This window comes from Panthera uncia, chromosome C2 (assembly GCF_023721935.1).
Source record: "Panthera uncia isolate 11264 chromosome C2, Puncia_PCG_1.0, whole genome shotgun sequence".
Lineage (NCBI taxonomy): Eukaryota > Metazoa > Chordata > Mammalia > Carnivora > Felidae > Panthera > Panthera uncia.
Genome location: NC_064810.1, coordinates 54,757,611 through 54,774,614, shown reverse-complemented (window position 1 = coordinate 54,774,614; position 17,004 = coordinate 54,757,611). Strand labels below are relative to the sequence as shown.

General features: G+C 40.5%; 1 protein-coding gene across 2 annotated transcripts in view; it reads left to right on the top strand.

Annotated features, from left to right (window-relative positions):
- Positions 1-2,878: 2,878 nt before the first annotated feature.
- GUCA1C (guanylate cyclase activator 1C) overlaps positions 2,879-17,004 on the top strand; it is a 31,212-nt gene continuing 17,086 nt past the window's right edge. For both annotated transcript variants that reach the window (XM_049628148.1, XM_049628149.1), the window contains exon 1: positions 2,879-3,082. In XM_049628148.1, the coding sequence (XP_049484105.1) occupies positions 2,879-3,082 (204 nt within the window). The remainder of the gene's footprint in view (positions 3,083-17,004) is intronic.

Sequence of the window (17,004 nt, the reverse complement as noted above, 5' to 3'; positions counted from 1 at the left end):
CTGAAAGTAGAAAGAAATTCCTTGTTATAGTGATTTTAGTCATTATATTATTAAATATTTGATTTATCTAGAATTTATTTTGGTGAAAGGAGTAAGTTAAAAATCCAACTGTGTGTGTTTCCAGATAGATACAGTATTGTCCTCAAACTGTTAATTGAAAAATCAGTCTCTTCCCCATTGATCTGCACTGCCACCTTTACTGCATGTCAAATTCCTATTTGTATTTGGGCCAAGTTCTGTAAAAAATGTCTATTATTTTTCATTGATTGTTCCATCTTTTCTCACATTGGACCCAAGTTGTTTTGGTAGGGATAGTCAATAATTTTATATTTGAGAATTTTCTTTTGTATCTTTGCATGTTTAATTCTTATCCAGACTTAGAATTAGCTTTTTTAGTCAACACCCACCCCTCCCCTCGAACTTTATTTGCATTTTGTTTGGCGTATGGTGGTATGATAGATTAAGGTAGAATTGCCTTTTTCAAATATCAAGTCTTTCTACCCCAAACCAAAATATGCCTTTTTGTATGTTCAAGTCTTTATTGGTACCCTGTATTAGCATTTAAAATTTTTCTTCAAATATGTCCAGCACATTCTAGTTAAATTTATTGTAATTTAGATTTATTCTTTGACCTTTTATAAATGAAGACTTTTCCCCATTATCTTATAACTAGTTAATGTTTTATGTAGCAGGATTCCTGAGTTTGGGATATCAATATTGTATCCAATATAAGAATTCTTATAGTATTTGGAATAGTTTTTTTTTTTTTTTTAATTTTTTTTTTTTTCAACGTTTTTAATTTATTTTTGGGACAGAGAGAGACAGAGCATGAACGGGGGAGGGGCAGAGAGAGAGGGAGACACAGAATCGGAAACAGGCTCCAAGCCATCAGCCCAGAGCCCGACACGGGGCTCGAACTCACGGACCGCGAGATCGTGACCTGGCTGAAGTCGGACGCTTAACCGACTGCGCCACCCAGGCGCCCCTGGAATAGCTTTAAACGTTTTTTTCTGTATCAGCAAGTAATCATTATGCAGATTTTTTGAAAAGCATAATTTACGTGAAGAAACACAGTTTCCAGATCTCAGGTCCTTGTATTCTTGATTTATCCAAAATTTTCCTTCCACAGGGGATTTTCTTGGCCCCTTGAAAACTTTCATTACCTTCCTCTTGCATCATCGGTAGCCATTCTTTTTTTTTTTAACTAAAAATTGGTGATTAATAACTGTTAATGGTGATAAGAAGTCAATGCCTCTGAGCGTCCTGGCAAACCATTAAAGACTGCACAGGGACTTCCCCAGAGACTGGCTTTGGAAGATTGTAGCAGGACCCTCCTCCTATTTCCTACCAGGACCGAGTCCTATTATCTCATCTTCTTTCTTTTTACTCTGCCTAAGAAATCTCACCTACTCTAATGGTTTCAAGTAATACTTATAAGTGAAGGTGTTCCAAATTTCGATAACCTTACTGAACACATGTTATTTAACTGTAATTATGGGTTCAAATTTTTTTCTACTTAAAGTCTACCTTGGTATGTGTGAAACAAAATTAATCATATATACCCTAGCTACCCCCGTTTCCTGTCAAGGCCCCAAAGGCTCCAGTCCTTGGGGAACCTGGGGTTTTGAATAGGTAATAAGTTAGGACTAAGGAATAGTAACTTAAGAGAGAAACTGGACTTAGGAACTGAGTCAATATGAGAATTGGGGGAAAAATGGAGTGAGGTTAGGAGGGGATAACCATGCTTGGGACCAAATGACCCTAGGTGGAAAGAATGTAATTCTGTTACTCCTACGTATGGTTGGCAGCAAGATGGCTTGAGGATCACACAGGGCAGTTCCTTTCCATTACTGGACCATGGAGACGGTTCTTATGCTCATTTGCTCAGTTTTCAATTCCTGTGCAACTGGGGCTTGACTCAGACAAGATTAGCTTGGGAACTGGAGTGGGACAAAGTTAGCAGGCAGAGGGCCTGGGTAGAAGCGGATTTGAAAGACAGAAAATACAGAAACAGAAAAAAAAGAAAAAGATGAGGTGCCTGGGTGGCTCAGTCTGTTGAGCATCCGACTCTTGATTTCGGCTCAGGTCATGATCTCACGGTCCATGAGATAGAGCCCTGCATGGGACTCTGTGCTGCCAGCGTGGAGCCTACTTGGGATTCTCTCCCTCCCTCTCTCTTTGCCTCTCCCTGGCTGTGTGAGCATGCCTGCATACACGCTGTCTCAAAGTAAAGAAGAGAAAATGCCAGAAGACACAGCTCAACATGTCCCTTTATCTGCACATCAACAACATCACATCAACAACATTTTTACTGCTGATAATATGGTTATCTCTACCCATTTCCCTCTTCTCTACAGAGACTTCCTTTAAATTTAGCAATACTCAATGTATAATTTTTCCACGGTTTTAATAGTTTTTACATCTAAATTTATTTTCACAATATTTAGGTATGAAAAAGCAAATATCCTTGTTACTGTTTTACAGATGGGAACAGTGAGACTGTAGAAACTAAGTAATGTTTCAGTCCCAGGCTTCCTGAATGCAACTCAGAGTTCCTTCCATTAGACGCCCCTCCTCAATGTAGGCATAATTGATGGCTAACAATATGGCAAGGACAATGCCTCTGCCCTTCACAGAAAACTGTATCTCTGAATGGCAGCACAATCCCATCAGTGATAAATGACCTAGTCTTAAAACTGTACAGATGAGTTAATCTCACTGGCTTTCTATTCTTATTTAGCCTATAGCTGTAAGAGGGTTAGACTAGCTTTCTAAAGGCATATGTTAGCCTCCAGTTCTAGTGAAGAAGTGAGGAACTAAATTGGGAGAGACCATACATGAAAACAACCTGAGAAAAAGCTGCAGACTGTGAGTCACGATGGGAAATAATGAATCCATAGCTGGTGGTCAGAAAGCAGTTCCTGCTAAAGAGACCTATGTGTGGTACAAAAAATTTATGAGGGAATATCCATCCGGCCTGCAAACACTGCATGAATTCAAGACACTCTTGGGTCTGCAAGGTCTGAATCAAAAAGCCAATCAACATGTTGATCAAGTCTATAATACCTTTGACATGAACAAGGTAAGTCCTTTACTTTTTATTTGGCAATGGTTCTGCATTTTCCCCTCTGTAAAAATATGAAATAGCCTGAGGTAAAACGTGTGCATCTCACTGAACAGGGAGGTCTTCAGAGAACCCACAGCTTGTAGGTAAGTGAGTCATTAAACACATTTAGCACTGACGGCATGAAAGTAATTGGGAACTAGCCTCTCCACCCTTGGAAATGTTCTGCATGTAGTGAGTTATTTTAAAACCAAATTAAATCTCAGCGTGGAATTCTAATGCTATCGTTTAAACAAATCTAATAAGTGCAGATTGATTTACAAAGACTGTTTTCAAAGTATTTAATGCGTTGGTGACATTTTATAGAAAAGCAAATTACAGGAATCTGCTTTAAAAAGTGTGATTGCATCTAGATTGGCAGGTAAAATCAATACAAATTTGCCAACATGTTGTTTGTACTCAGAAGTTGGAATGCTGGAATAGTTTTTCATATCTGACCAATTTAGTTGGAGGAAAAACAAAACAATTTACAGTTTTAAATTCAGATAAATTTTAGTTTCTAAAGATTGTCACTGAACTATTGTTCTGAATTTACTCACTCCTAAGGAGTTGCAGCATATTTAATTTTCAAGTCCTGAAAAAATACAAAGATGAGGAGAAAAAAAATGGGGAACAGAAAAAAATAAGACAAAAAAGTAACAGTCTGACCAACCAGGCCAGAATTCTTCCTGCCTACTTTTCCTTGTGCATTTCCGTTGTTTTTTACCTGTATATTTCAAAATGGGCTGATGCCATCTGGAATAAAAGGGAAAGGGGAAATACCACTCACTGAAAAATAGATGACTTTAGAAGGCTGTGTGTGAGAATAGATGAGGCAGAAGTGGTAATTAAAACAATTGACTGTCCTTTGGGATGTATGGAATCTAGAGCAGCCCTCTGAGCCCTTTTCCAAATAAAAACAAACCAAAACAATAGATAACTTAAAAGGAGGTACCAGCCAAGAACTAGGGAAAACTGAACGTGTGCAAAATTAACAGCTATTTTAATTCTTGTAATAATGTTGGGAGCAGATTTCTTTCAGGACATTGTCTTTTAGGACATGTTCTTTGTTATCAAGTGTGAGTGAAACACTGCCTGCTTAGTATGACGGTGTTTTCCTCCTCATAAATTTGACTTAGTGTGGATGCAAACAAACTGTTCTGCCCCCAAGGAGTTTACAAATCAGTGGGAAAATGAGGCAGATTCTGCTTTTGTTCTTGACGTTGAAACATGTTCTAGATATGCTATAAGCTGAATTTTTGTGCTCCCCCAACCTTAAAACCGCTTATTACCTTAACAGCAAATATGGGATTAATGGGAAATAGAAAATTGCAATTTTGGATAAGCAGGCTATGGCAAAGCCATAGGCAAGTATGCAGAGCAAAGGAGAGGAACGCTCTAGTACAGAGGAAAGGGTGAAATCAGGAAGGCTTTTATAAACAAAAAGTCGGTTGGAGTAAACTGGGAGTTTGAGGTATAGTGGCTTTTTATTGTCTCAGTTGTTTGTGACAATATCTCATTGGCTGGGTTGTTGCCAGGGTCAAGGGGTGGGGCCCTTTTTCCTCCTGCTGGGGTGGTAAAGAAGTAGAATCAGCAAGCAAGCAAGATGCAGTCTCTTCCTGTTGGGTCAGCAATTGACAAGGAGTGGTAGGGTGTGTAAGCTCCCCCTGCTAGCCTCCCGACTCCATTCTAAATAAGGGTTCCTTTTTTATCTGTCACAAACTTAAATTATGGTGAAATCTAAACCACTCCCCACCCACATTATAGTATTTGGAGGTGGGGTCTTTGGGAGGTAATTAGGTCATGAGGGCAGAGCCTTCATGATTGGGATTAGTGGAATTACAAAGAGACAGACCCCAGAGAGTTTCCTCCTTCATGTGAGGACACAGTGAGAAGGCTGATTGTCGATGAACCAGTAGGTGGGCTCTCACCAGACACAGAATCTGCTTGAGCCTTGATCTTGAATTCCCTCACTTAAAGAACTGTGAGAAATAAATTTCCGAGTGTTTTAAGCCACCCAGTCTATGGTATTTTTGTTATAAGAGCCTGAAGTGACCAGGACAGCGCACAGTGTGCATGTTGGCATGTTGTCTCTCTGTCTCTGCCTACGTATGAATCTCGCAGCCCTCGCTACCTTTCTCTCTGCCGTTGTATGTTTCGCTCTTTGTGTGGCTGCTGCTGTCCCACTGTGCCTGCTGCCTGCTGTAAGCAACCCATTTCACAGTGGAAGTCTTTTACTCTAGATTGCAGCTTCTGAGACTCTGACAGAACTCCCGAGAGGTTAGAAGATGAGCTATTAGGAGGGTTTTTTTTTTTTTTTTTTAGTTATTCTTCAAAGTAACTGTTGACATGTCCCATGCCAGAGATTTTGTTGTTAACCCAATGTTTGTGGAAGCACTGCATGTCAGCGGTTCACATGCAAGAACAGGAACATGTGACAAGGAGCGCTGGGCAGAAACCAGAAGTGTTGTCAAAACGAAGCCTGCTGCCAAGGCAGCTGGGGCAGTGTTCAGATAAGCAATCTGGGCGTGTGTACCATTGGAGTGTCCTCTCGGGGCCAGTCGTGGGACGGCCAAGCCCATCTCAGGAGCTTCATTTAAATGACTTGGAAGGTCTGCTGGTATTCATGATTTATCATCGAGATTTTATGTTTGCTTAGGAAGCAAGCAAATCTAGGCGGTGATGACTAATGCCACACAAGGTGTGGGGATCTTGATATAAAATCAGGTTGTAAAATGAGAAGAGTAAGGATGGTTCTTTATCAAGTGACAGTAAGAAATGATATGCAATTAATGCACAGGAAAACAAAAAAGCCTTATAGTTAATTAGATCAATAAAACTGTCAGCTGCCCAGCACCGTGGAGGATTTGCTCTTTCTTGGAGCTCCGCTGCAGTGTTAGCTATTCTGGATGGAAATCACTACAAAGTGCATTTCATACTTTCCTGCCTCCTCAAAGTACCGGTAAAACCTTTTTTGATATCAGAGTCATTGTTATGAACATTGGTTGTTATGTTTTTGGAATACCACAAAGCAGCCATGCCTATTGAAGTTGCTGGGGCTAAGTTTCCTGTTGTTACAAATCCTGAAAATAATGTGCTTTTGTCATTTTTGCTTTTTATTGTTTTTCTCTTTCCCTGCTGTCAAACACACCTTTCCCAGCTTTCTGATTGTTCTAATAATAATGAGCTTCCAATCTCTTTTTACTCTGCCATTTCTCACCTGGCTTTGGCTTGTACTCAAGTTCACTAAACATACTAGAATAGTGCTTAAAGTGGAAATAGATCCTAAAGGTTAGACTGTAAAGTTTATATCAATTCCTTTGGCTAATCACACACCCTTGTAAGCATCTCCTTGTCGCTCGGTAACAATAAGTGTTTGAGATGTGTCTGACACTGTTTTAGGCACAGTACATAGACTAACGCATTCAACATCACAGAATTAATAGAACCTGCTTTAAGGTAGCGGCCATAAATTTGGCACCTCAGACCTTCCCAGAAGGTAATTGACCAGGGCCCCAGTGCACAGCTTTGAAATCCTTCACCGCACGCACAGAGTCCGTGCTTGGGTTTAGGTTATCACCAATGTTGGAGTGCAGTAGGAATAATAAAGCCAACCCATTCTTAAGATTCAGGATTCCTTTGTCAGCAGGCTTTGACTAAAGGATTCCCTGGTGGCTTTGTCAAGCTGTAGGTTTCAAGAGTGCCTAGGACACTTCTGTCCAAACTTCTTTTACACCCTTCTTTAGCTGGGTCGGATTAGCTCACTCAGCCTTTCCTGACATCTTTCCTGCTTACTTCCACACACCATTTCTCCAAATAAAATCTTTGAATTGGGATTAATAGGTCTAATATCCAATGAATAAGAGTCACAGAAAAAGAGCTCAGAGAGAATGTAGGGTTATAACAAAACAAACCAGAAAAATTTTCCAGACCTATTAGACACATGTTTCACAAGGGCCCAGTACAATAAATAGAGATTGACTGACAGCATATGCATAGATTTTTTTGTTTTGTTTTTTTTTAAGAGAGAAAATGCATGGGGGAGAGGTGCAAAGCAAGAGAGACAGAATCTCAAGCAGGCTTCACGTGGAGCCTGATGCGGGGCTTGATCCCACAACCTGGGGATCATAACCTAAGCCAAAATCAAGAGAGGTATCTCAACCAACTGAGCCACTCAGGCACCCTGAGAAAAAATATTAAAAAAAAATTTTTTTATGTTTAGTACAGACAGAGAGACAGAGTGTAAGTGGGGGAGGGGCAGAGAGAAAGGGAGGCACAGAATCTGAAGCAGGCTCCAGTCTGCCAGCACAGAGCCCAACAGGGGTCTCAAACTTGTAAACCATGAGATCATGACCTGAGCCAAAGTCGGACACTTAACCAACTGAGCCACCTAGGTGCCCTCTGAGAAAAATTTTAAACAGGGATAAAGAGACGATCCTAAAATCTAAAAAGAAAAAAAATGAAAGTCAAAATAACAGTGAACTTCCTAACACCTACACTAGAGACTTAAGAGTAAATGGAGAAACGCCTCCAAAATTCTGATGGTGAAAAAAATCAAGCCATATCAAATGTAAGGAGAGAATAAAAACAGGCAGTGACTAAAAAAATATCCTTCACATTTATTTTTTCTTAGGAAGCTACTGGAGCAGGTACTTCAGCAAAAAAGAGGGAGTATATCAACAAAGAGAGAGAGAGTGAATCCAACATAGGAAAACAGATATGGACAGTCTTGGGTCATGGAGATGAAAACTCCAAATCAACAGCTATACAGAAACCTCAGTGTACTGCTAATCCAGATTGTAAAGGGAGAAGGGGGACTCTGGGAGAAAGACCTGAAAAAATGACACCGATAGATTATCTATTGTGCTTGAGGATTTCAAAAACAATATAAATTTACTAATTTATATTTAACCAATCTGATGGTCCCTTTAAAAAAATTAACAAGGTGAAATACAAAGAAAATTATTGAAATTTAAATGAAATAACTTTAATTTTTTTTATTATGAAAACTTCACACGTATACAAAGGCAGAGAGAATAATCTAATGATACTCTCATAGACCAATCATCCATCTTCAACAATTATTAAAATTCAGTCACTTTCATCTCATCTGTCCTCCTACATTTTTATTTTTTATTGTTTTAAATTCAGACTTTCTGGAAAAAGTTTTTCATTCCAGTTAACAGACAGTGTTATACTAGTTCCAGGTGTACAATATAGTGATTCAACAGTTTCATACACCATCCAGTGCTCATCACAACAAGCGCACTCCTTAGTCCCCATCACCTGTTTCATCCATCCCCCTACTCACTCCCCTCTGGTAACTATCAGTTTGTTCTCTATAGTTAAGAGTTTGTCTTTTGGTTTCTCTTTTTTTTTCCTTTGTTTGTTTTGTTTCTTAAATTCCACATATAAGTGAAATCATATGGTATTTGTCTTTGACTGACTTATTTCACTTAGCATTGTTCTCTAGCTTCATCCATGTTGTTGCAACTGACAAGATTTCATTTTTTTTATGACTGAATAATGTTCCACTGTGTATGTGAATTTGTATATGTATATGTACACACATACCACATCTTTATCCATTCATCAATCAGTGGACACTTGGGCTGCTTCCATATCTTAGCTATTATAAATAATGCTACCATAGACATAGGGGTGCATGTACCCTTTAAGCATACCTTTTTATTGTTTCTTGATTTGAGTTTGGATCCAAACAAGGTCCATACATGGAAATTGGTGGTTATGACTCTTAAATCTGTTTTTTTCTATAGTAGATCCCTAGTCACCTCCTTCCTCCCCCCCCCCCCCCCCTCCCCATTTATGCCATTGATTTGTTGGGGAAGGTGAGTTATTAGTTCTGTAGAATATTCTGCATTCTGGATTTAGTTGATTGCTTTCTTATCTTCAAATTACCAGTAAATTGGTATTTAGCTGTGGAAGCTTAAATAGATTCAGATTGATTTGCTTGGCAAAAATACTTCATAAGCACATAATTATTGGTTGTCTCACTTTTCATGGATTGTCCATTAGGTTCAGGAGATGTCAGCCTGACAATGATGAGGTAATTATTAACTCCATATAAAATACTGAAGTCAGTAATTTTGGTTCATCAATGGGTTATACGGGGAACAAAATTTACTAGTCATTAAAATTAAACTCTCAACTTTTAGATTAACCCACAGTTGTGAGAGTATGGACGAAGAACTGTGGTTGCTCAGAAATGTTTAACGACTAGTTCTTCCATGGGAGAAAAGCCCTGGTAACATGTTGATTTCCATGGTGTAAATACTCCCACCATGGTCAGTTTCGAGCTACCAACCATTTAATAGTTGGCCTGCAAAATTCCTGAAAATTTGACAATCTGCTCACACCAGCAGATACAGTAGGTTCCAGCACACTACGTGGATATATATGAGGGTCATAGAACTAAATGCCTGTCATTTGCTATAACGGGAAATAAATAGGTAATGTCTAGAATTGATAAATCTCAGCATAAGTAGAATAAGCATCATGACAAGCATGTAAACAAAGGCTAGGAAAAATAACCAGAAAGTCCAAAGTTTTCAATTATAGTTTAGTTTCGTTTTAGTTTAGTTTAATTTTGAGTTTAATGTCAATTATGGATTAGTAATAAAAACTGATTAAAAAGCCTAATGATAAAAAAGCAGATTTAAAAAAGAAAACACAAAAGGTATTAGCACGTCTTTGTAGGTGAGGTGAGTGAAAGAAACTATACTCAAAATTGGTCTGTCTCTGCACAAGGGACAACATAGATTCCTTCCTTTCTACAACTATGAATTGTCCATTCCATTATGGAAACCCTATGGACTCCAAAGATGAGGGTCCAGCCTGGCCCAAACATGGTAGTGAGTAACCTTGTCTAAAACAAAGTCTCCATGAAAAAGTACAACACGGTGTAAGCGTGTGGTTCTTGTGGTCTGTGTTAAACCCACACAAGGTGGATGGCGGAACTTGAAGGTAGGTGGGGGCTCCAAGCACTGGCTGTGCTACCACCACTTTAATAGTTTTCTAACCATTTGTGCTCTTGATTTGCTGGGGAAAGTGCATCACTGCTGAGGCAGAAGCTGATTGCGAGGCTGGTCATTAGAGCTGGGTCTGGGGCAGACCCATTTTCACAGAACCACAGTGAAGATGATGATGTCACCGGCTACTGGGTCCTAAAAGGCAGTGAATGTGGACAGGGGCCGCACTATTCTCACCTTAGCGTTGTGTCCTTCACCTGGAGATTGATGCAAAATGCCCAGTTCCCTGGAAACAGCTTCCTGTTGGGGGCATGAACCTGCACTCTGGTCTCTATGCACCCAGAAAAAACCGAACGAGTGCTCAATTCCAGGCAGAGCCTGGCAAGGAAAGAAGCCACCCAGCACTGCTCTTCTGCCTTTGCGCTCCAGCCACACTGCTTTCTTCACACTAGATGTGCAGTTTGCTCTTCCCCTGTCCTTTCTCTTTTTAAGTACAAGTGCTGCATGAATTCATCTTGTGAAACCACACTGCAGAAACATGAAGAATAAAAACGAATGAATCATCCCCTTCAAATCCTGCATGCGTCCCCAGACCAGCCACCTACCTTAGTGGCATAAAGCAGATGTGACAAATATTTACTGAGTGATTAAATAAAATAACAGAAGGGACAACTTGAGTATCCTCACTTTTATATATGCCCTTTTTTCCCTTTCCATTCCTCTCTCCTTCCCTCCTTTTTCCCCCATATTTATACCAAGGATGGCCACTGTGTCTTCCACAGTGTAACTTAGTTCCCAGTTAGATTAATTATCTCAAGGGAAATTTTAAAATTTATTTTTTATCTGTATAACTGTTAAGAATTTCAGCTCACACACTCAAGCATTCAAGAAATGTAACTTTAGTTTTCCATGATGAAGTTAATTTATATTGTGCGTCCCCATTTTACCAAGGAGTGTTCTCTCTCTACTTTCCAGGGTTGCATGTAAAGCCCATGGGTGCATCTAAATCTCCAGGTATTAATATAGGGCAGAGGAGCAGCTAAACACACTGGTATTTGCTGAGACCACATCTCTCATCATCTCCTGCCCACCTCGCGAGGCTGCTGTCTGCATGGGTCAGGTTCTCTCAGGTTCCTTGTACTCCTAGGCATGGAAGCCTCTTAGACTGTATGAACAGATGCTCCTTGCAACCTTTCCTCCCAAGCCCAGTGAGTGAACCATGGGTGCTTCTGTTCTTACATCTGTCACCCAGACCTGCAGCCATTCTTGGCCCTCAGAGAGCCTCTTTAGTTTGGGTAGACTTAGGAGAAACTAGAGAAACTGGCTCTAATTACGTATTCTTCCAAATCTTTTGTTTATGGCATAAATTTTATGCTCTGAATCCCAAACAGCTTAAATTATTGAAACTCAAGAGCAAGAATGAACTCTGGATTTCTGCTTTTATGCTACAGTGACTTATCTCTTAGGCAATGGAAATCTCCCTGAATGTGGGAGGGCTAGACGATAGAAGAGATTAGCAGGAGCAGAGTCACATCCTTAATACGCTATATTATTATCTCACAGCATTTGCAAATATTTACTGAGCACCTGGAGGCATGGTGGAAGGAAGGTAGGCACAAATATGAATAGGGATTGGTCCCGTCCTCAAAGGAGTCTATAATCTACTGGGATGGCAAATGTATCCTCAAATAATAAAAGGTAGTAAATAAAGAATCAAAGACTGAGAGACGGGAAAGCATACTATTTAGTTTCAGGGTTCTAGATGGTTCTCCAGATTACAAGGCTGCTTCTAAACCCTGCCCAGTGATTTGAGGATGGTCCAGCGTCTTTCTAGATGGGCAGGCTGGATAGAAGGTCTGGGGAAATCTTCAATGCTATCCCGGCAGGACAGGCAATGGTAGAAAAATCTAGAAAAATCACACTCAAATTTTGGAGAGGTGTGGGGATGGGGGTGAGTAGGTAGGTGGTAGACATGACGTTCTGTGCCCCTAAAGAGCTTACAGTCTAGTTGAGGATAAAAAAATTATGACTAAATGCCCAAAGAGTAAAATAGAGCAGTATAACAAACTATAGCAGGGCTGTGCTGTTCAAGGTACATTTACTGGGATCTGAAGATGAAACGAAAACTAAAATACAGAGTTAGGAAAGGCTTTTTGGAGAAGTTGAGGCACTTTGGGACCTCGAAAGAAGTAAAGAACTTGAATTATTACTAATAAATGCTAACACTTAACTGAATATTTCTGTACTAGTCATGGTTAAAGCACTTCATATTTATTAGAATCCTCACAACAATAATATGTAAGTATGTACTATTTTTAACAGTCCCAGTTTACTGATGAGGAGACTGAGGCACAGAGAGGTTTAGTAACTTGCCTGAAACTACACAGCAGACTTGGAATGCTGGCAGTCTGATTCCAAGGGCTATACCCTAAATTTCAATGGTATTCCACCTTTGACAAAGGAATTGAGAATTTCAATAAAAGGAACAGCTCAATTAAAGTATGAGGGAGGAGAGAGAAGGGTATGTGAGGACCTAATTAAGGCAGAGGGCTACTGCTAGAGCATAACCGGGGACCACACAGGCGCCTCACGTGTCTTTGCTGTACACAGATAGCCTGTTGTTGTGACTTTCTGTATTCTTGCATCACAGCTGAGAAATGAGACACTCCGAGCACTGAGATGCCAGGGTTGACTTGCCTGGAGAATCTCCAAGCAGAAAGTCAGCCCTCAGCCCCTCTAGCTCCTATTCCACATTCTTACTCTGTAATAGGTGTGAAGGTGGGGCGCCTGGATGGCTCCGTCCCTTAAGCCTCTGACTTTGGCTCAGCTCATGATCTTGCGGTTCGTGAGTCTGAGCCCTGTGTTGGGCTCTGTGTGGACAGCTCAGAGCCTGGAGTCTGCTTTAGATTCTGTGTCTCCCTCCCTCTCTGCCCCTCCCCCGCTTGTGTGCACTCGCTCTCTCTCTCTCAAAAGTAAACATTAAAAATAATTTTAAAAAATAGGTGTAAAGGTAGATATAGGCACCCTGGGCCACATCTAGGCATCCGGATGTTATCCAGAGCACCACTCTGACATCAAAATGCTCTGCCCCTTGTAAGACTCCGAAGTTTTTGAGATAAAATGATTTCTCTGAACTCATGGGTTTGTAACTCAAACCATAAATGAAGTGATGGTTTAAGCCAGAAAAACTGTTGTCAGCACGAGGACACATTTAATCACTAGGATAAAACAAAATACCAGAATAAGTTTTCAGGTTACTTAAAGCCACGACCTCAGAAAATCCTGGGAATCAAGAGGAAGGGGATGTAAATGATTTCTTAGAAACAGGGTGATTAAACCGTTACAGAAAGAAAAGTGAGGGTAAATAGCAAGCTGTGGGATCTAATAGATGATTATTACAATATATGTGATGGTTTACCTGTAAATATGTTCTCAAATCAAATCTTTGCTTCGATGTATTAGAAGTCCTTGCTATAAATGTTTATTAATTTTGAGAGAGCTAGAGTGAGAGTAGGAGGCGGGCAGAAAGAGAAAGAAAGAGAGAATCCCAAACAGACTCTGTGCTGTCAGTGCAGAGCCAGACTCAGGGCTCGAACTCATGAACCATGAGATCATGGCCTGGGCTAAAATCAGGAGTCTGACGCTTAACCGACTGAGCCACCCAGCTGCCCGTCCTTGCTAATTTTAATGAGCCTTTCTACAAATTTCTGTAAGACGAGTCACAGGCCACCACAGGCAGTGGAAGCCCTTGCAGGAGAGGTAGGGTTGTGGGACTCCAGTCCCAACTCTGACCCTTACTGTTGTGTGTCATCTTGGACCAAGCTCATAACCTCCTTGTGTCAGGGTCGTCAGTTCTAAAACTCAGACAAGACCTATCCTGCCTACACTCTCACTGAGCTCATGTGAAATAATGTCGGAGAAAACGTTGAAGAAATGAAGACTGTAGCCCACAGAGGAATGGTATGTTTATCTGTTAAATGCAGATATCTCTGATGTCAGCCCCTGCAGGTCTGATAACAGTGAAGAGTAGCTCAACTTTGCATCAAACTCAAATTCGATTTCCTAATGAAAGGGGGTACCTAAGGTGCAGAGGTTGCCTTCTCACCATTTCTCTTCTTTAATTGATCCAAGTGCTGTGGACGATCATTTGTGCCGTTTGGCGCCACATTGGCCCCTTCTAATGATTGCCAGTCACAGAATGAAATTAATTAAATGAGAATCACCTTAGGGTTTCAACTGTCTTTTAAATCCAGGACACCTGCATGGGAACCCTAGCTCTACTGGAAATTCAGAAGTGACCTTTGGTTATTTGGTTCCTTAGCTTCTCTTTGTGTGAGAACCCTTGAAAATTAGAGCAGGCAACCTGGCTTTTAACGTGTGTAATACTTGCTGCTGTTTGTTAACCCCCAGGCTGCCCTGCAGCCTCTAACACTGTATCAGGTTGTCTGGCCCGCAGGGGGACCGCTATTACTGCCGCTCTTCGTAAGACACATTTACCAGAAACAAATGACCATCTATTATTAGATTGTAAATCATGAGGCTGCAATCTCTTAAGGGGAAAGACCAAGGCTACTACTTCAGAACTACCAACATAGACACTCTCAGGAAGCATTTGTTGCTGATAATAAAAACCTCATACTTGTTTAGCACTTTGTAATTTACGAAGTATTTTCATATATAACATCAGTCATCAGCATTTTGGCTGAGCTTCTCAGAATTTTACCTGTTAAAGACACCAGCTGTACCTGCTGACATGCATTTAAACTTAAGCTGTTGTAACTCGTGCATTTGAACAGAATCTGTTGGAATTGTAGTTCTCAAATCTGGCTACATATTAGAAGCACCTGGGGGTATTACTAAAATCACCAGTGGTTGGGGCTCCACCCGAGTCCCACTGAATCAAAACAATGTGTTAGTTTTAAACTGCCAGGTGGTTTGAATGTGCGGCCAGACATGAGCACCACTGTTCTACCAGAAAGACCACCGTCAAAATGTTAGAAAGCTGGGGTCTAAGCCCATTTCTGCTACCAAAGAGCTTTGTAACATGGATACTTATTAAAAAGAGACTCTAGGTCCAAAACTATTGATTCAGAAGCAGTTCCTCTGACTGTTCTTCTAGTTACAACCATAATAGAGAAACACAGCCTTGATGCAAGTAATATAGGTATATATATTCTACTGTCTGTGCTACCACTTTCTATATCCTCTGTTTACCTCTTCTACTCAGCAAAGAACAAGGATGCAGCGTCTTCCATGAGAAAGGAAACACTCTTAGGACACAAGCTGACTGAATTAGGGTAAGGCTGGATTTATCTGTGGCATTGTACTCGCTTCGGCAGCACATATACTAAAATTGGATTTATCTGTGGCATTATTGCTTAGGGTGACAGGTGTTTTTAAGAGGAAAGCCATATTGGCTACCTGAAGAAGTTCCTTGCAAAAGGCTACCATTGCTATAGTCACTGCTGGGTCTTCCATAGTTAGCTCATTCAGAAGTGATCAAACTCAGACAATTGTCTTGCCTTCCCCCAAGGCACCTGAGACTGGCTTCTAATTCACAGTCGTCCAAATATCACTGAGCTGGCTGCATGCTAGGGGCAGATGCTTGGGGCTTCCTGATTGATATCCAGGAAACCTATTAATAATTGTGAGCTTGTTGGGTAAGTATTGTGAGAAGCCCTTTGTCCCAGAACCCTTGAAGTTTGCACAGTCATGGTCAAGGACAACTGCATGTGATGTGCATACAGATCATGTTATAGAACCAGCCTACAAGCCAGCAGTGTATTTCTCATCTTAAAGAGGTGAGTCTCTTTTGAGGACATTCCAGGAATCCCGTAGCTGATAGAGACTATGTTTGCTGTTAAGTCAGTGTTTGTAGGTAAAAATGGGCTAGGTCATAAATGCTGAATACAACATTTCTCTCACAGATTTCAAAAATTCATAAAAGTATTTTAAAAGCATTCATATGTATTTGACATAATAGAGGTGGCCCTTATATTGCCTAGGGCAATATAGGCAGTTTCTAAGATGCAAATTGAACATCAGTGACAATTATTGATCAATCACGGGATGTGCTGACACTAACTCTCTGGGTTTCCTTACTGTGATCATCTGAGTAACCACTTCCAGGCAGATGTTTCAATTCATATGTTGCTGCTGACTTGCCACAGCTGGCAAAATGTCACTGGAAGGTGTCACATGTAAAAGAGTGAAAACATCTAAATGTCTTCAGGTTAGGGGCTGTGACAATTCAGGAGTTCTTCACAGATCATGATTCTGTGAAAAGCAGCAGAGTGTTAATGCTGTCAGAGGAAATAGTTTTCATTTGGGACCATGGTTTGAAGGATTTTTGTTTGATTTGGATCATTTGTTTTCCTGAATAAGAGGGTGCACTAGGGTACAAATGGGGTCTGATACCTAGTTGTTGTAATAACAGTTTATATTTCTGCGATCTTGATGTTACTTGAACCCAGGATGCTGTGCTTATTGGTTAATGCCGTTTGGGACCTTGTTTGGGTTAAGTGAGCTCAGATGTGCGAAGCACAATGCCTGGCCCTGTGTGTCTAGCAAGTATTACATCAACATCAATAGTTGCCATTTTCATTTTGATTATAATTATAATTATTATTATTACTAGTTCAGTCCGTTTCTTATTTGCAAAATGACTGTTTTTAGAACTGAAATTCTACAATTTGAATCAACGAAATGGAGCCAAGTTCCCCTAAGGACGTTACCCAGTTTATAAATTTGTGGCTCCATCCCTGGGACAAAACTCCAAAGCAGATGTCTCTGAAGTATATTGAGATGACATTTCAATATCTGTTTCTTGGGGTCTCTCAGGCACACAGAGTGATGGCAGGACCACACTGTCCTAGCAGATGACATCTACAGTGATATTTTTACCTGGGTATT